The 17,772-nt window shown below is 36.2% G+C and overlaps 5 protein-coding genes across 7 annotated transcripts; 1 reads left to right on the plus strand and 4 right to left on the minus strand.

Annotated features, from left to right (window-relative positions):
- Positions 1-1,019: 1,019 nt before the first annotated feature.
- LOC114758553 (ubiquinol-cytochrome-c reductase complex assembly factor 1) lies at positions 1,020-6,421 on the plus strand. 3 transcript variants are annotated; one of them, XM_028947602.1, is made up of 8 exons: positions 1,020-1,128; positions 1,245-1,422; positions 2,038-2,251; positions 3,551-3,717; positions 4,263-4,387; positions 4,501-4,561; positions 5,429-5,477; positions 6,046-6,421. In XM_028947602.1, exons 1-8 carry the CDS (start codon positions 1,025-1,027, stop codon positions 6,123-6,125), a joined length of 978 nt encoding a protein of 325 aa, XP_028803435.1. In that variant the 5' UTR covers positions 1,020-1,024; the 3' UTR covers positions 6,126-6,421. The 3 variants fall into 3 exon arrangements, with proteins under 3 accessions (XP_028803435.1, XP_028803437.1, XP_028803436.1); XM_028947604.1 differs by having other exon boundaries at positions 4,536-4,561; XM_028947603.1 differs by having other exon boundaries at positions 1,044-1,128; positions 1,234-1,422.
- Positions 6,422-7,553: 1,132 nt separating this feature from the next.
- LOC114758546 (uncharacterized) lies at positions 7,554-9,056 on the minus strand. Its single transcript, XM_028947595.1, has 2 exons — positions 8,734-9,056; positions 7,554-8,539 (listed from the first exon to the last, which is right to left on the minus strand). The coding sequence occupies exons 1-2, from the start codon at positions 9,048-9,050 to the stop codon at positions 7,642-7,644; spliced, it is 1,215 nt and encodes a 404-aa protein (XP_028803428.1). The 5' UTR covers positions 9,051-9,056; the 3' UTR covers positions 7,554-7,641.
- Positions 9,057-9,725: 669 nt separating this feature from the next.
- On the minus strand, positions 9,726-11,274 carry LOC114758551 (uncharacterized). The gene is made up of 2 exons (XM_028947600.1): positions 10,947-11,274; positions 9,726-10,845 (listed from the first exon to the last, which is right to left on the minus strand). Exons 1-2 carry the CDS (start codon positions 11,258-11,260, stop codon positions 9,981-9,983), a joined length of 1,179 nt encoding a protein of 392 aa, XP_028803433.1. The 5' UTR covers positions 11,261-11,274; the 3' UTR covers positions 9,726-9,980.
- Positions 11,275-12,562: 1,288 nt separating this feature from the next.
- LOC114758550 (uncharacterized) lies at positions 12,563-14,113 on the minus strand. Its single transcript, XM_028947598.1, has 2 exons — positions 13,760-14,113; positions 12,563-13,655 (listed from the first exon to the last, which is right to left on the minus strand). The coding sequence occupies exons 1-2, from the start codon at positions 14,071-14,073 to the stop codon at positions 12,788-12,790; spliced, it is 1,182 nt and encodes a 393-aa protein (XP_028803431.1). The 5' UTR covers positions 14,074-14,113; the 3' UTR covers positions 12,563-12,787.
- Positions 14,114-15,553: 1,440 nt separating this feature from the next.
- On the minus strand, positions 15,554-17,450 carry LOC114758552 (uncharacterized). Its single transcript, XM_028947601.1, has 2 exons — positions 17,131-17,450; positions 15,554-16,537 (listed from the first exon to the last, which is right to left on the minus strand). The coding sequence occupies exons 1-2, from the start codon at positions 17,433-17,435 to the stop codon at positions 15,682-15,684; spliced, it is 1,161 nt and encodes a 386-aa protein (XP_028803434.1). The 5' UTR covers positions 17,436-17,450; the 3' UTR covers positions 15,554-15,681.
- Positions 17,451-17,772: the final 322 nt, after the last annotated feature.

Below are 17,772 nucleotides of genomic sequence, written 5' to 3' on the forward strand. Positions count from 1 at the left end.
TTCACGTTTTAATTCAAACTTTGTCAGATTTGATCATTCCCTTTCAATTTCTCAATAATGTTATGTTTCATTTATTAATCCTATCAATATATATTTTATATCGAACAAGATACATATACATACTCATCATTTAGGAAGCTAATAGATAAATCTTGACTATTTGAATTGATAGAAAACCTATATAGAAGAATTAAAACAAATTAAAATAATATAAATAATAATTAAAAATTAAAAAATGGGCTGAATTGGACTGGATTAAACCAACTAGTCTAAGGGGTCAGTCTCCAGTCTAGTCCAGTCCAATTAGACTAGCTTGGTCTAATCTTGCTCTGGACTAATTTTTTCTGGACCATATTGGATTAGATTTGTTTGGATTGAACCGAACTTTATCGAACAAAGAGTTTTTGCACAGCCCTATTATAGATTCAATTTTGTTTTAAATATAAGACATTAATCTATTTTGTCTTATATACTTGTTCACTTTACTCCCAAGTAATCTTTATAGTGATTACACATATTAAGAGGTTTTCATCAAAGGTAGTTCCAATATACGTTATTGATAACGGTATTTTAAAAAAAATAACATTATTTATTATAAATAACTAACTTAACTAATTTTCTTAATATCTAAAAACTAGTTGTCTAACTCTTATAATTTTTATATTAAGAACCGAATGTGGTTTTAAATTTATTTGGATTTAATTTGATTTATTACATATTATTATTAAATAGGGGTGTTTTGGGTAATTTGTGTGTGTGCTTTTTAATTTTTTTTTTTTTTTAAAATTTAGTATTCTTCATTCTCTTTCATAGTTCTTACCAAATGGCGCTGCCAAGTCATCTTGATCTAGGCTCCCACGTGATGCAGTTTAAAGCGTTTATTGCATGTACGCTTCAGATTATGCCAAGTCATCCCAACACGTGGACTAAATCGTCATCACTCAAAATGATTGAATCCTTACCGTTGATATAAATACCTATTAAATCACCGTTTCTGTTCTTCGGCAGTTCAGTTTCGTATTGCATGTTTAAGGAGGCCCTTCGATGTTTTAAAGCTTCCTTTACTTGCTTGGCTACATTCGAAGATTTTGCTGCTTTTAGTCGAGTCACTGTTAGTTTTAGCTTGAGGTGCTTTTATTTTACACACTTCTGTAGATGGCTATAATGGGGTTTACTTGGAATGCAGCATTGTATAAGCTGATATTTATTTTTTTCTCTTATGATTTGGTCTAGGATTGATTCAGAATGTTGCAAAGGTGGAGTAAAGCAATCACTCATGTTTCTAAAATTGGATCACAAAGTAATTTGAGATCTGGCAAAGACATTTGTGCCATGACGCGCCTAAGTTATGCGAAGGTTGCGGCAGCGTCGTCGCCAACTTCAACTAATTTTAAGGAGAACGATTGTACAAATGAACCCAAGGTATCGATATAAAATTCCAGTTCCTTGTTATTTTTGAAGGTTCCAACTATGGGGTTGAGCTTACTTGCTGGTAATTGCTTATAATTGAAATTCTATTTATGAGGGTTTACCTTTGTGTGTTGGCTTTTCGGGGTTGGTTAAAAGAAAGCTGTGAGATTTGCTCTTGCAGCTTACTCCAAGCAATGGCAACTATACACAGCGTTTTCCTTTTTTGCTAATTCCCCTGCATTTTTTTTATGGGTTTCAGTCTCTGCCGCCTGAATTCTTGGATGCAACTTCTTGTTGCTTCTTTTTTGTGATTCTTGTTGTACAAGTTTTCATGTAGGCAATACTATGTGCTTGATTTGATGCGGATAATAATCTCCTTGCATGTTTTAGGTTAATTTAGATAAAATGGTCTGGTCAAAGCCCTGCTCACTGGCCTTGGCTTATACACAGCGTTTTCCTTTTTTTCTAATTTCCCTGCATGTTTTTATGGGTTTCAGTCTCTGCCGCCTGAATTCGTGGATGCAACTTCTTGTTGCTTCTTTTTTGTGATTCTTGTTATATAAGTTTTCATGCAGGCAGTACTATTGCTTGATTTGATGCGGATAATAATCTCCTTGCATGTTTTAGGTTAATTTAGATAAAATGTTCTGGTCAAAGCCCTGCTCACTGGCCTTGGCTGAAAATTCGCCACTAAGAGTTCAAGAACCCAATTTTGAGGGCATCAAGCGGTTCTTTCTGAAAATGTTGATGTTTTATAGTAAACAGAGCAAGTCAATTCGAGGAGCTAATGTGGTATACCAGAGAATCCTTTCACAGGTTGATAAACCTCCTATTTACGAAGGTGACATCTATGCTTTGTGACTATTATATTGATTAAATTATGCAGTAGATGAAAGCGAACTGATATTTTCTATTGTCATTGTTAAACTCTCAAAATAAAACCAAAAAAGGAAAAAAAAAAAAAAGAAAAAAAAAGAGAGGACTGGGGTTGGGATGGAAGGGAGTTGATTGTCCACTTTATACCTTGTCTATGTGACCTTCCCATGGGAGTAAATTCCGCCTGGTAAGATTTGAGGGGCTGCATGATAAGATGTTTGTATTGGTCTATTGGACTCGTTAATTGTAGTTTTGAGGGCTAGTGCTGAGTGGTATAGTCAAGTCTTCCTAAATTGAGGGACTTGAGGAATTTCAGAGTTTGACGTTACTGAAACTGAAATTATTTTTCCTTGCATATGTTTTTGATCTATGTGACTTTCATCTCATCTTATTGACTCATCCTAGGATTCCCACTTTTCTCAAGAGCATATTTTCAGGCTGCAGTCTGTTTAACGCTAAAATCTCCCAAAAGTTAGCCCATTACGGAATAATCATAACCAAATTTATGAGCAAATTTGCATAGTGCTATAGGACAAAATTGTTATCAAATCCAAACATGCAGACTTAAATGCAAACGCACAGAAGTACTTGCACACGCATGCAAGTTTATTCCGCAGATATACTCTTCTAAGTTGCCTTGAGACTTTGAGGTTGTATAATTTTCCAATCACAGGTTTTTCATAATATGCTTCTTGTTGTTCCTCAGTTTGGAGGCAGCACATTTAATCCAGGTTGCCTCATTTCGGAAGAGGTGGTGTAGCTTTTTACATGTTAGTGGGGATGTGGGGGTTTGCCCCCGTGTAGGTTCCTTAACTGGATGGTGAGGTTCTTGTTGTATGAAGGACGGTAAAATTTACTGGGATGGTTGCTCTGTGGGGTATATGGATTGAGGTCAAAATCTTAGAGATAGATTTCACCAACGCATGTTGGGGCGGAATTCTTTACTTGGCCTCACTTTGTTGTATGACTTATCTTTATGTGGGGCCATTCCTTTTACTTTGACGGGTCTGAAATTTTAAGGCCATTTGTGTTTTTGTGTGTGTTTGCGTGTGTATATTACTTTGAGGGCTTTAACTTCTCCTTACTTTACTGATGAAGGAAAATAAAACTTTCACGAGTAATTTGACAAAGCTTGTAGGCTTCATAACTTATTTTGAGAATAGAGTTGAGTAATTATGGGCTGAGAGGATTATAATTTGAATTAATTCTCGTGAAGAAAGAAATTCTTGTATCTTATTTTAGCTGTTTTTCCCGTTGCCTGCAGTGTTTAACTTGGAGAAAACATTTAAAACAACATTTGCTTTACTTGTACTTCACATGTGGCTATGTTTGCGTCGCTTGAAGCAAGAGGGAAAGGAGGGAGTTGAATTTGGGCAATACCTATATGAGATATACAATCATGATGTGGAGCTAAGAGTGTCTAAAGAAGGAGTAAGTAGTCCTTTTCACTTCCTCAATTTATTCACGCATCCTACCTCGACAACATATTAGCTGCAGTGTTTTTCACTTGAAAGAATATACATACATATAATTTTCGTTATTAGTTTTAAGTAACAACATCAGCCTATGGAAAATTATGTTCCCTCTTGGACTCAATAGTCAACGTTTTTGTTACAGAAATATAACATAGATTTAATCTTTGGGAAGGACGTACATTTTTGCTGCTTGCTTAGTTTAGATGTCAATATCTATTCAACAAGAAATTTCTATTGTTGCTTAATAAAAAAAATTTATTTGAAATAACCCTTTTGTTAGCTTTCATGATTGCATCTGATTTCTGGTTTTCAATTTTTTCAGGATGATGAGATTGTGTAACGAAATGTACATTTAGTTTCCACTTTCAAACTTATATATTCGAGTGCATAAATAAGAACGGGTTGCAGGAGGAATTGGTATTGCATGCATGAGTATACGAATAGACTTCATGATTAATTGAACTCTATATTTGTAAATAATAAGTTACTTTTACATGGCAGGTTAACCTCTTGTTGACTAGGTGGATGAAAAATCTAGAGAAAATTTTCTATGGAAATATTGTTGCTTATGATACAGCCTTGCTTCCTGAAGCTAAACCGAATGATTTTTCTGATGCAATATGGAGGTAGCTTTTGACACCCAGCTGATACTCCACCTCTATTTTTTCCGGATGTGTTTTGCTGAGAATGCATTTCCACATAACACAATGTATTTTTTTTTTTTTTTAAATTGTTCCAGGAATATATTTTCTGGCGATGGTTTGTCAACACCAGATGCTGCTGCATTGCGGACAGTGCAGGTATTTCTTCAATATGTGAAATTTTACTCAGTATTTGTGTAATAGATTAGTGTGAGACTTTTAAACTGCTGGCATTTTCAGAAATATCACCTTTATGTTAAAGTTTCTTTACCTGACTGGGGAGGATGTAATGACCAATTTATCGAAAATGAATAAGACAAAACGAGGGGGGGACTCATTTTATTTTATTTTATATTTTTCATAAACGTATCAATTTATTTATTCAACATATGGAATACAGTCATCAGTAGCATAATTCATAAAGTTTGAAGATAGCAATCTATGTTTGCTCCACGAAAGAGTGAGGTAAGTGACAATGAGGAAGGAGTACTTATCCTTGTGGCATCTTTCCATATGGTCTGCCTATTCAGGTTGCCTCATCTGGAGTGGATTAAGACCTTAAAGTCTTTCTGGGCAAAACATAGCTGCAATGGAAAATTGAAGGGTTTTTACATCATTGGCTAGTCCTTAATCCATAGTGTACCAAAGCAGGGACGTATTTTTATTCCAACCGGTCCTAGCATTCTGTCTAAAATTCCTCACTTCTTGTACGTTGGAATGAATTGAGGCTCCTATATTCACGGTTAAGGGCAAGCCTGAGAGAGAGTAATGATAAGAAAACAAGCCTGTCCGTCTTGTTTCTTTCAAAGCTTCCTGTCTTTTGTGTATATTGCCAATTAACCACTTGGTCTAGCATTGTTTAACTTTCATTTTCCAGCATAAGTCCATTGCCACATTTGATTTCTTCTTGTTTCCTTTGCATTCCATTTGTTAAACATTTATCTGATTCTTTTAGTTGCTTTTCTTTTTATATTTTTCCATTTATATGGGTAATATATTGCTGCTGAATCTAAAGTTTGTCTCCAGGCAATGGCCAGATATGCTCGTCGGGAAGTAAGTTCTCTCTCTTTGACAGGTAAATGCTGTCTGCTATTCCATATCTTCATTTTGTTTTATTTTTTGAATGAAAACTGAGTGACATTCAATCAACAAATAGAGACAGTTATTCCATATCTTTATGTATGCAATAACTGTCTCTATTCGTTGCATTATACAGGGGAAGTGGAGGTTTGATTTGGACATTTCTCCTGCTTTAGATTGAAATCGTGCTTTTACTTACCTCCATCATTCTCCTCAGTCCAAACAGAGACCTGTTTCCCAAATGCACTGTTCTTTCGAGGTTACCAAATATCATTTGGTTGAGAAATATTTAATATTCGTGCCATGATATTATGATCCCTGATGTCACTTGTGACTTGCCCTTTTCTTTTGAAATTGGTTTTTGACTCATGAAATTGTGCTTCATGTGTGTCACTTATGCTGCTGTTAAAATATAACAAAATGTATGGTTATGAAAAACGAGCAAATATATTTTAGGATGTGATGGTATTGTTGTGATATCTTTACTTGTTCTTTTATGAATTTATTTCTTGTATCTGTCTTGCTTATTTTTAGTTTACTGAGTCATGGAATTTGGATGGCAGATAAAGAAGCAATATACTCAGGGAATTTTACATTTACCTCACTGAAGCGCGAGATCAAGAGTGCGAAGGGGAACCAATAGTTAAACATTTCTTGAACAAAATCATAGGGAACAAAAAAAAAGACCTTTTCCACTATTTGTTGCCCGGAAAAACATTGAATAATTATTATACAAGCTCGTATTGTGGCATCTTGAAAGCCGAGTTGTTTTTGCTCAGATAAAAGGGAGAAGTGTTAAAGTGATGTTAAAATATTGTAACTTTTCTGGAATTATTTGTTCCTTAGGAATTTGACAACTAGAGTGGGATTCATGTATTTGCACAGTACGAAGATAAATGTTATTGCTCCCAGCGTATAAAGAATGCCATTTTTATGCCCTTTTCCCCCCTTATATTTTATGTTGATATTGGTTCTCTACCTTCCAATATGAGACAGACGATAGAATACAAGAGAGTTAGGTTTGCATGGAATAACTGAGTTGGTGATTCTTGGATTTGAACTCTCAGTTGCTCAATTATTCATGAGACTCACCATTAGATTGGTCTTGTCTCTATATGCTACATCCGGCCTTAAATATAAGTTAATTTTTGTAGTTAAATTGTACTACAAACTAGTTCTTATATTTAGGACTGAATGTAATATATTTTTTATCCAAGAGAATTCGAATGTCTTAATTCTTCATTCCCTTGTTTATGCTGTGATTTTCATACACACACACACCATTATTATTATTATTATTATTTTCCCCCCTATTTCCACCGTCGTAATATGGCTTGCATCTTGCATGGCATTTCTGGGCTTTTGGTAGACACAAGCACTGAGATATTTGTCAAAATTTGAACAATTTATTGTCCACATCTGAGTAGCTAATGTTAGAGAACATCTTGTATTTGTATCAAAGGTATTTTATACTTTTGTATTGAAACATATTTTCACTTCAGTTATATGGACCTGCAGAAATATTTTTGAAATTATATAGGTCCAAAGTGTCGTTACCTTCCTTGTGGGGGTCTCAATGGTATTCTCATTACTATAAACAGGTCTGTATATATTGCCCAACTAAAATTAGATAAATAATCAAACTAAATAATCAGCGAGAGCTTTAGAAATCAAATGCACCATCAATATGTTTTTACTCCTGGTATGTATAAAATTGCAAATTTATAGTAAAACTGAGTACACAATCATAATGAGATGTATATTACAAGGAAAGATATAGAAGTACATGCATGGGGGGAAAACCCCAACACACAAGGAGAGATATAGAATCTATCTTCCTTGAGGAACATTCTCCTAACAAAAACAGGTCTATATAGGCATTGCCCAATTAAAATTAGATTAGATAATCAAACTAAACTAATTAATGAAAACTTAGAAATCAAATACACCATCAATATGCTTTCACTCTTGGTATGTATAAAATTGGAAATTGACAGTAAAACTGAGTACACAATCATTATGTTTTTATTACTATGCCGTCTCTATATATATTATATTATATGGAGAGAGATACAAGTACATATATGAAAATAAAACAAGACAAAACATGAACTCTATATATGCATCGCACTATCTGATATTTTCTTGGACTATTTTCTTTAAATATATGACTGCATGATATTATAAGGACTGGTTTCCTCCCAGGTGCATTTGACATGATTTGAGTGTCTAAAATCACAAGTTAACACTAGGCTTCCGTCCATTCTCTTCAACACAAAGCTTTCTACTAACACATAGAATCCAAAGTTCCTCCACATTCCACTTATTCCCTCAAACTTCTCCACTCTTTTAAATCTCGCTTGCTTCTTCTCATTCTTTCCCTCCCAATCACTTCTTTCCTCCTCCCATCTAATTCTCTCCACAATAGCCATGCTCAGCCCTACTTTTCTCTCTCCTCTCACCAAACTCCGAAGCCACATCACACCCTCTTCACCAACTCTTCCTTCTTCCCAAACAGCTTCTCTCCCATCACCCAGACGTGCAACTTCAGTTTTCGCCACAACATCCACAAACACTTCATTACTGTTCCCACTGTTTTCCTTCGAGAGAACTCTGTCCCACCTTCTTTCAAGTGTCATTTCATAGAAAACTGACCTCTTCATCTGCTCCTTCACACTCACTCCTTCTTCCTTCACAAACATGAAAGGACAGTACCATTTCCCTGCAACCACTGGTTCAGAGCGATCAGAAGATGATAGTGATGATGGGAAGGTGAAGGGTGGTAATTGGGTTCTCAAGGAGGGGTTGATGCCAAGAGCTTCACTCATTTGGTAACTGTGTGGTGTTTTGGATGAGAGAATCCAATTCTTTTTTCTCACGAAAAGAGGAGGCAACCCATCTGAGACAATAGGCTTAGCTTGGAATCCACAACTCTTTTTCAGTATCTCAAATTGTTGGTATTCATCGGAGGGATTGAATGGTCTTGATTGGATGTGTTTGCTGTAACTGAAAAACAAACATGTGCATATGTCTTCTTTTGTACATGTGCTTGCTTCGCTGCAAAATAGTGATAACCCAATAAACTACACAGATGGAACTAGGAGCACAATTCAGAGCAAAAACATCAATCTAATAGCAAAAGGAAAAAGAATACAGGCCACACCATCCCATGTGGGGTGAGAAATAGAGGAACTTTATCCTATTATATAACATATTTGTTGTACAAGAGAAAGAGAAAAAGTGAGGCATACCCTTGATGCTTGCCTTTTCTTCTGATGGCGTAGTAGAGATTAGAAGACAGAGGCTGATTGAGAACAGGAATGAACATAAGTTCATCTTTAGATGCCCCCTCTAGTTCTCCAGTGTTGTATATATAAAGAACCGATAAATTCTTGTTCTGTGGCAATGGCAGGTTGCTGATGCCATTGTTGCACAAGCCAAAACACGAGTGAGTCTCAGATTGTTCATCTTGGAGGACTAGGTAGCCTGAATTTGGTCCCTCTTGTGGTGGATGCCAAAGTGCTTCAGGATCCCTTTTGTACAAAGATCGAGGCCTTGTCACATACATGCTCTCTCTCTCAGTTTCTGCGTTTGTGAACTTCATATTTGTGTTCTAACATTTATTGATGTAAAATAGGCCGTTCTGACAGGTTCACTAGAGTATTTTAAGTATGAATTTAGCCTTTTTGTTTAACACAAGGTCAAGATCAAATGAGACTAAGTTGTAGGCTCCTGATAGGCTTTTGGCTTATTTTCACCTTTATATAAAATCTTCTGATATTCTTTTCGGTTACACATGCAGAAATCCCTAGTGCAAGTTTTGATGCATCTTCTTCTTACATTCTCTCACAATTATGTTATAATTAGTGAGTCCCTCTTTTAATATTTTGTTTCTTGAAATTGTTATCAAGATTTGTTTGTGAAAGAATACAAAGAGTGTGCACTACAGTCCCTAACAGAGATTCAAAATCCTTACATGTACAGGCTTTTCACAGTTTCATGATTTTCTTTATTATGCTATTAGATCTGTTTGCTACATATCTCAAGGGTTCTAGTTCAAACTGTTTACCCTGAAACTGCAAAGAAATTTCACCACTTGATCAAAGGCTGATCAAAGAATGAAGGAGGGACTTTTAATAAAATAACTCTTTCGTTACTCACACATTACAAGTCATTTTAAATTTGATAAATTCAAAGAAATATGTAAGTAATTTAATACATAAACAAGTCTATATTGTCCAAGTAAACCAAGCTAATCAATTAAAAACTTCAGAAATCAAATACGTCATCAGTATGTTTGTGTTCCTATCTTGCTTTTATCACTATGGCGTTTCTATGTGGAATTATATACATGAAGAAAGATAAAAATAGATGTATAAAAACTGAACTCTATCCATGTCATCTAATTTTTTTAATTAAAAGGTAGGTATTAAAGACTTGAGGTTACAAACGAGATCAAACTTGTACTCATGAGCTATTATACCACTAGATGACAAGTTTATTCCCAACTGCACCTTACATGATTTAAGTGTCTGAAATCATAAGTCAAGACCTGGCTTCCATCCATTCTCTTCAGCACAAAGCCTTCTACTAACACATAGAATCCAAAAGTCCTCCACATTCCACTTATTCCGTCAAACTTCTCCACTCTTTCAAATCTCACTTGCTTCTTCTCATTATTTCCCTCCCAATCACTTCTTTCTTCCTCCCATCTCATTCTCTCCACAATGGCCATGCTCAACCCTACTTTTCTCTCTCCTCTCTCCAAACTCCGAAGCCACATCACACCCTCTTCACCAACTCTTCCTTCTTCCCAAACAGCTTCTCTCCCATCACTCAGACGTGCAACTTCAGTTTTCGCCACAACATCCACAAACACTTCATGACTGTTCCCACCGTTTTCCTTTGAGAAAACTCTGTCCCACCTTCTTTCGAGTGTCATTTCATAGAAAACTGACCTCTTCATCTGCTCCTTCACACTCACTCCTTCTTCCTTCACAAACATGAAAGGGCAGTACCATTTCCCTGCAACCACTGGTTCAGAGCGATCAGAAGATGATAGTGATGATGAGAAAGTAAAGGGTGGCAATTGGGCTCGCAAGGTGGGGTTGATCCCAAGAGCTTCACCCAATTGGTAATGGCGTGGTGTCTTGGTTGACAAGCTCCAACTTTGTCTCCTCAAGAACTCAGGAGGAAACCCATCTGAGACAATAGACTTGCCTTTGAATCCCCATCTGTTTTTCCTTATCTCAAATTGTTGATACAAATCAGAAGGATTTAGTGGTCTTGGTTTGACGTCTTTGATGTAAGTACAACACAAACATGTTCCCATGTCGTCTTCTTTTGAACATGTGCTTGCTTCGCTGCGCAAAACAGATAAACCAATGAACTACAAGCATGGAACTAAGAATATAATTGAAAGCCGAAAAACAGAGCATATATGATCTGAGAAAGTGAGGCATACCCTTGACGCTTTCCGTTGCTTCGAATGACATAGTAGCGATTAGAAGACAAAGGCTGATTAAGAACAGGAATGAACATGACTGCATCTTCATATGTGTCAGCTCCTTCTGCATTACTCACTGCATAAACAACAGTTAAGTTCCTGTTCTGAGGCAATGGCAGGTTGCCGATTCCATTCTTCCACAAACCAAAACATCCGTAGGTCTCAGCTTCTTCATCTTGAAGTACTAAGTATCCTGAATTTGGTCCCTCTGGCTGATTCCCAAGAGCTTCGGGATTCCTTTTGTACAGAGACCGAGGTCTTGTCACGTACATTCTCTCCTTCTCCCTTTCCCTAATTTATGAACTTATTATGAACTTCATGTTTGTGTTCTGTGATTGATTTATACTGTTGGGGTTGTGTGTGTGATGGAAACTCCAAAACCCATTGACCAGAACCTGCGTGGAGGTTTCGCTGAATTGTCAAATCTTTGTATGATTTGCTATAGATCTGTCAGCCGTCGGCTGGCCACGCACGTTTCTTGTTCAAACTGTTGATATTTATACAGAACTTGCATGCGCAAGTTTCGTTTTTTTTTTTGTCTTTTGGCAAATAAAAGTCAAGAGGACCAGCGTGGGTTGGCGCAAGTGGTAGAGGACCTGCGTTCCCTTAAACGTCTCTAGTCCCGGGTTCAATTCTTACGGGCGGCGTGTAGAGAGAAAATTCGTTTGGGAGGAGGCCCGGTCATTGGACCGCCTGACAGACCCTGTGGATTAGTCTCTGCTTACCAGGTGGGAGGATACCCTGGTGCTCATCCAAAAAAAAAACAAAAAAGTCAAGAGGAGAATGGGAGCCTCATAAGCATTTCGTTTTGACTTCCAAAGAAGCAATTTAGAAGGTGTTTGGCTAACCCCAAAAGTGTTTCTCAAAAATACTTTTCTGTAAATTGAAACAAACTCCTCTACATAATTACTTCGTATACCATAAAAGTACTTCTGAAACTATAGTTTTGTTTTTACCCAAACACTCTCTCACTCAGGTAGGTTTGTTTTTAATTAGTTTGGCAGCTTGAAAGCCGATTCTCGGGTTGTTTTTGCTCAGATAAAAAGAAAGTGTTAAAATGATATTAAAAAGTGTAACTTTTTTGTTGATATATTTTTTTCTTTAAAATTTGAACATGAATTATAATCTAAGTACCCATTCGCTCACACCACGCACAACTAATGTCACAGACGAATCCTCTCTTTCTCCCAGATTTTTTTTCCTAATTTCACATAACTTACATTAAATTTCCTAAACTTCTATCAACACAGAGGAATCAGACATATTTTAACAGACGGAATCTCATTTTTAATTTGCTGATGAACGGAGATAACTAGGAAAGAAAAACCACTTTCCTTGACTTTTTCCTTCTTGACAGTTTCTCCAACAAATGAATGGATGTAGCATTATCTATGAGAAAGTTGTCTCCACCGCAACTTTTATTAATAATCAAACCCATCATACAAACCGCTAAAATAATATACCCATTACATGTCAATCTCAATTGCATAATTTAATACATAAACAAGTCTAAATAGTTATTGTCCAACTAAACCGAACTAATCCGGTCAAAAAAAAAAAAAACTAAACCGAACTAATCAATTGAAAACTATAGAAATCCATCAATGCATCATCAAAATGATGTTTGTAGTCCTAGCGTGTTTTCTTTATTACTATGGCGTTTCTATATAGAATTATGTACATGTACAGAGACAAAAGTACATGTATAAAAAATGAACTCTATATATGCATATACAATCTGGTCTTTCTTGGGATCATTCTCTTTAAATTTATGACATTTTGATGTCATACGGATGAGTTTATGACTCCCAACAGCACTTGACATGATTTGAGTGTCTGAAATCATAAGCCAACACAAGGCTTCCATCCATTCTCTTCAACACAAAGCTTTCCACTAACAAATAGAATCCAAAATTCCTCCACATTCCACTCATTCCCTCAAACTTCTCCACCCTTTCAAATCTCACTTGCTTCTTCTCATTCTTTCCCTCCCAGTCACTTCTTTCTTCCTCCCATCTCATTCTCTCCACAATAGCCATGCTCAACCCTATTTTTCTCTCTCCCCTCTCCAAACCCCTAAACCACATCACACCCTCTTCACCAACTCTTCCTTCTTCCCAAACAGCTTCTCTCCCATCACCCAACCCTGCAACTTCAGTTTTCACCACAACATCCACAAACACGTCATTACCGTTCCCACTGTTTTGCTTAAAGAAAACTCTGTCCCACCTTCTTTCAAGTGTCATTTCATAGAAAACTGACCTCTTCATTTGGTCTTTCACACTCACTCCTTCTTCCTTCACAAACATGAAAGGGCAGTACCATTTCCCTGCAACCACTGGTTCAGAGCGATCAGAAGATGATAGTGATGATGAGAAAGTAAAGGTTGGCAATTGGGCTCGCAAGGTGGGGTTGATCCCAAGAGCTTCACCCAATTGGTAATGGCGTGGTGTCTTGGTTGACAAGCTCCAACCGTCTCTCCTCAAGAACTCAGGAGGAAAACCATCTGAGACAATGGCCTTGCCTTTGAATCCCCATCTGTTTTTCCTTATCTCAAATTGTTGATACTCATCAGAGGGATTTAGTGGTCTTGATTTGACGTCTTTGACGTATGTGCAACACAAACATGTTCCCTTGTCGTCTTCTGTTGAACATGTGCTTGCTTCGCTGCGCAAAACAGATAAACCAATGAACTATAAGCATGGAACTAAGAATATAATTGAAGCCGAAAAAGTAACAGAGCACATATGATCTGAGAAAGTGAGGCATACCCTTGACGCTTTCCTTTTCTTTGAATGACGTAGTAGCGATTAGAAGACAAAGGCTGATTAAGAACAGGAATGAAAATAACTGCATCTTGATATACCACGGCTGCTTGTCCAGTACTCTGTGCATATAGAACAGTTAAGTTCCTGTTCTGAGGTAATGGCAGGTTGCCGATTCCCTTCTTCCTTAAACCAAAACATCCATAAGTCTCAGCTTCTTCATCTTGAAGTACTAAGTATCCTGAATTTGGTCCCTCTGGCTGATGCCCAAGAGCTTCAGGATTCCTTTTGTAAAAAGATCGAGGTCTTGTCACATACATTCTCTCCTTTCTCTCTTTCCTTAATTTATGAACTTCATGCTTGTGTTCTGTGATTGATTTATATTGTTGGGGTTGTGTGTTTGATGGTAACACCAAAACCCATTGACCAGAACCTGCGTGGAGGTTTCACTGAATTGTTAAATCTGCATGTGATTTGTTATAAATCTGTTCACTAGCCACGCAGGTTTCTTGTTCAAACTCTTCATAATTATACAGAACTCTCATGGAAGCTTCTCTTGTTTGTCTTTTGACAAATAATATATACAAGTCAAGAGGAGAATGGGAACCCTCCAAGCATTTTGTTTTGAAATTTGATGATGAACAAGACATAAATAGACGTTAACAATCACACGTTGTACTTGATTGGTCAAAGGTCAAACACTTCGGCCGAAAAAGGGTCAAAGGTAAAATACGTGTACTGGAAGCATTATCTATGGATAATTGTTGAATACTCTACCAATCAAATGGGTGACATAAAATATCTTTTTTTGTCATAACATGTACCGGTTCTAAATATAAAAGTTAGTTGAGATTTCAATTTGATCATAAATATAAGATTTCAATCTATTTTGTCTCTTAAATTTATAATGTTTTCTCCAAAATATCCCTCCTGATTGTAAGGATTTTTTTATTGAGAAGTAGTTTCAATATACTTGTTTAAATAAGGTAATTTAGAAAATTCAACACATATATGTTAGGTATAACCAAATGAATTAATTTTATTAATATTTTCAAATTAATTGTTTAGCTTTATATCAAGGATTGGAAGTCATATAATATTAAAATTTTGCAGTAAATATGAGCACAATCTAGCATTCCAACTCATGAGTTGAGAGAAAATCTTAAAAAGACTTTTGCAGAAACTCAATTTAGGAAGATTATATCCCCAAGGATCATTAACCCTTCAATGGGCTGAGGCCCATAAACTTGAATCTTAATGTTTTAAATTAAGATGTGCTCATTACTCTTATTTCAATTTGTTCTCTCATTCTATTTTCAGGAGATGCTCAGCCTCCTGTTTTCATTCAATTTTGAAAAAAATATTATATATTTCTGTATAATAAAAAATTTATAAATAGTTCTTGTATTTATAATCATGAACGGTTTAGGTCATATCAAATTTTATGCATAAAATGAGTCCAAAATTTAATTTAATCTTAATTTTTGTTGTTAGACAAGAGACAATTGAGAATATACTGCCCCTTTCCTTCCCACATCTATTTCCTTACTTTAACGTTTATTAGTACAACAAGCTATTGGATGTAGAATTATCTGAGAGATCATTTCTTCTGCAATTTTGATACAGTTGTAAGAATCAAACTCATTTGAAAAGAAAAGTCAACTTCATCTGCGTAATTTAATATAAATGCAGTTATTGTCAAGCCAATTCTTTTAAAAGAAAAAGTCAAACCAAAGCAATCCACGAACACTCTAGAAATCAAATACATCATCAATATGTTTTTATTTCAATGGCATCTCTATCTAGTAGTGTAGTATTATATGGTGAGAGATTAAAGTACATGTGAAAGATAAGGATGAACTTTATAAATACACAATGCGATGTGTTTTTTTCCCCCCTTAATTACTGGATAACAAAGATGATCGAGTTTACTCCCAAGTGCACTTAACATGATTAGAGTATCTAAAATCATGTGTTAACACAAAACTTTCATCCATTCTTTTCAACATAAAACTTTCCACCAACACATATAATCCAAAATTCCTCCACTTTCCTTTCTTCATTCCCTTAATTTTTTCCACTCTTTTAACTCTCATTTCTTTGTTATTCCTTCCCACCCAATCAGATCTCCCTCCCTCCCATCTCATTCTCTCCACAATGGCCTTGCTTAACGCTACCCTTCTCTCTCCTCCTTCCAAACTCTTAAACCAAGTTACCCTCTCATCACCAATTCTTCCTTTTTCCCAAACAGCTTCTCTGCCACCATCCATTTCTGCAACTTGAGTTTTCACCACAGTATCCACCAACACTTCATTACTTTTCTCACTGTTTTCCTTAGAGAAAACTTTGTCCCATCTTCTTTCAAATGTCATTTCATAGAAAACTGACTTCTTCATCTGTTTCTTTAGACTCATTCCTTCTTCTTTCACAAACATGAAAGGGCAGTACCATTTCCCGATGACCATTGCTTCAGAGTGATCTGATTGTGATGATGGGAGAGTGAAGGGAGGCAAATGGTGTCTCAAAGAGTGATCAATGCCAAGAGCTTCACTCAGATGGTAATGTTGGGGTGTTTTGGTGGAGAGAGTCCAACTTCTCCTCAAGAAGAGAGGAGGAAACCCATTTGGGGCAACAGAGTTGGCTTGGAACCCCCAACGCTTTTTTACTATCTCAAACCGTTGATATTCATCAGAGGGATTTAGAGGTCTTGGTTTAACGTCTTTGATGTAATTGCAGCAGAAACATGTTCCCATGTCTTTGTCATTTGAACTTGTGCTAGCTTCTCTGCACATCAAATCCTTGGAGTGCTGATTCTATCCAAAGTGATTGACCAACAAAATAGATGCACGGGACTAAAGATATTATCTATAGCTTAAAAAACAAGGAAGAATACCAACCAGGTTGCACATATAGACTAGCAATTTCAAATAAGGGAATCTCAACAGCAGATCATTGAGAATGACCTGTAAGACTTGAATGTCTTATTTGAACTAAGATTCCCATATTTGCAAATGTCTGATGCAAAAATTTAGGCCAAAAGAAAAATTTACTCTAGAAGTTTTTCACTAGGTGCAATTGAAACAAGGGAACATTGTACCAATCGAAAGTTTAAGGATGTCAATTGTACCTGGTAAATTGGCCCTTTAGCCCATTACTAAATTGATCTTTGGAACCTAAGTGTCATTCCTCTACAAATTAATTAAGGTTTCCGTAAAAGCCTTCCTTCATATTCAGAAGCAAAACAATGTATTTAATCTAGTTTGACTTATATATGAGCTGTTTAATAGCATTTGCTTCAAAATTGCCGTCGTTCAACTCGCTAAGCAAAACATGGCAAATCAGATTTTCTTGTTAAGAGAAAAAAATGTAACACATACCCTTGATGCGTCCCTTTCCCATGAATGACATAGTAGTGATTAGAAGACAAAGGCTGATTAAGAGCAGGAATGAACATGACTCCATCTTTATAAACTGTGGCACCATTTCTACTGCTCTCTGGATACAGAACTGATAATTTCCTGTTCTGTGGAAATGGGAAGTTACGGAGACATGTGTGAGTCTCATCTTCTTCTTCTTCATCATCTTGGAGTACAAGGTAGCCTGAATATGGTCCCTCTGGTGCTGGATGCAAAAGAGCTTCGGGATCCCTTTTGTACAAAGATCGAGGCCTCGTCACATACATCTTTTTCTCTCACAATCTCCTCTTTTTGATGTATTTATCAGACCGAATTCATGTTCTACCACTTTTATAGTCGGGTTTGTGAGTTTAGTAGTATTGTTATTTGAGTCAGTATGTGATTTGTTAAATCTGTGAGCTAGCTATGCAGGTTTCTTGCAAAAAGTCAATGGGAGAATGGAACCCCACAAGGACTACATTTTAAATTTGATGATTAACAAGAGACAGATAGACTTAAATATCATATGTGTACAGGTGTACCGGATTAATTAAAAAACAAAAAAAAAAGAAAAAGAAAAAGTCCTCGAAGCAATTTCTATATACGTGATGTATCAAATAGGTG

The sequence above is a fragment of the Neltuma alba genome, unplaced genomic scaffold, assembly GCF_004799145.2.
Source record: "Neltuma alba isolate B1F8T4 unplaced genomic scaffold, ASM479914v2 tig00010736_pilon, whole genome shotgun sequence".
NCBI lineage: Eukaryota > Viridiplantae > Streptophyta > Magnoliopsida > Fabales > Fabaceae > Neltuma > Neltuma alba.

Excerpts from the sequence above, each read along its gene's own strand:
- LOC114758553 (XM_028947602.1), top strand. The coding sequence starts at position 1,025 with ATGTTTAAGGAGGCCCTTCGATGTTTTAAAGCTTCCTTTACTTGCTTG. Across the intron at positions 3,718-4,262 it reads TAAGAGTGTCTAAAGAAGGA|GTTAACCTCTTGTTGACTAG; the intron begins GTAAGTAGTCCT and ends TTTACATGGCAG. Across the intron at positions 4,388-4,500 it reads TTTTCTGATGCAATATGGAG|GAATATATTTTCTGGCGATG; the intron begins GTAGCTTTTGAC and ends AAATTGTTCCAG.
- LOC114758546 (XM_028947595.1), bottom strand. The coding sequence starts at position 9,050 with ATGTATGTGACAAGGCCTCGATCTTTGTACAAAAGGGATCCTGAAGCA. Across the intron at positions 8,540-8,733 it reads AGAAAAGGCAAGCATCAAGG|CGAAGCAAGCACATGTACAA; the intron begins GTATGCCTCACT and ends ACTATTTTGCAG.
- LOC114758551 (XM_028947600.1), bottom strand. The coding sequence starts at position 11,260 with ATGTACGTGACAAGACCTCGGTCTCTGTACAAAAGGAATCCCGAAGCT. Across the intron at positions 10,846-10,946 it reads AGCAACGGAAAGCGTCAAGG|CGAAGCAAGCACATGTTCAA; the intron begins GTATGCCTCACT and ends TGTTTTGCGCAG.
- LOC114758550 (XM_028947598.1), bottom strand. The coding sequence starts at position 14,073 with ATGTATGTGACAAGACCTCGATCTTTTTACAAAAGGAATCCTGAAGCT. Across the intron at positions 13,656-13,759 it reads AGAAAAGGAAAGCGTCAAGG|CGAAGCAAGCACATGTTCAA; the intron begins GTATGCCTCACT and ends TGTTTTGCGCAG.
- LOC114758552 (XM_028947601.1), bottom strand. The coding sequence starts at position 17,435 with ATGTATGTGACGAGGCCTCGATCTTTGTACAAAAGGGATCCCGAAGCT. Across the intron at positions 16,538-17,130 it reads GGGAAAGGGACGCATCAAGG|AGAAGCTAGCACAAGTTCAA; the intron begins GTATGTGTTACA and ends TTTGATGTGCAG.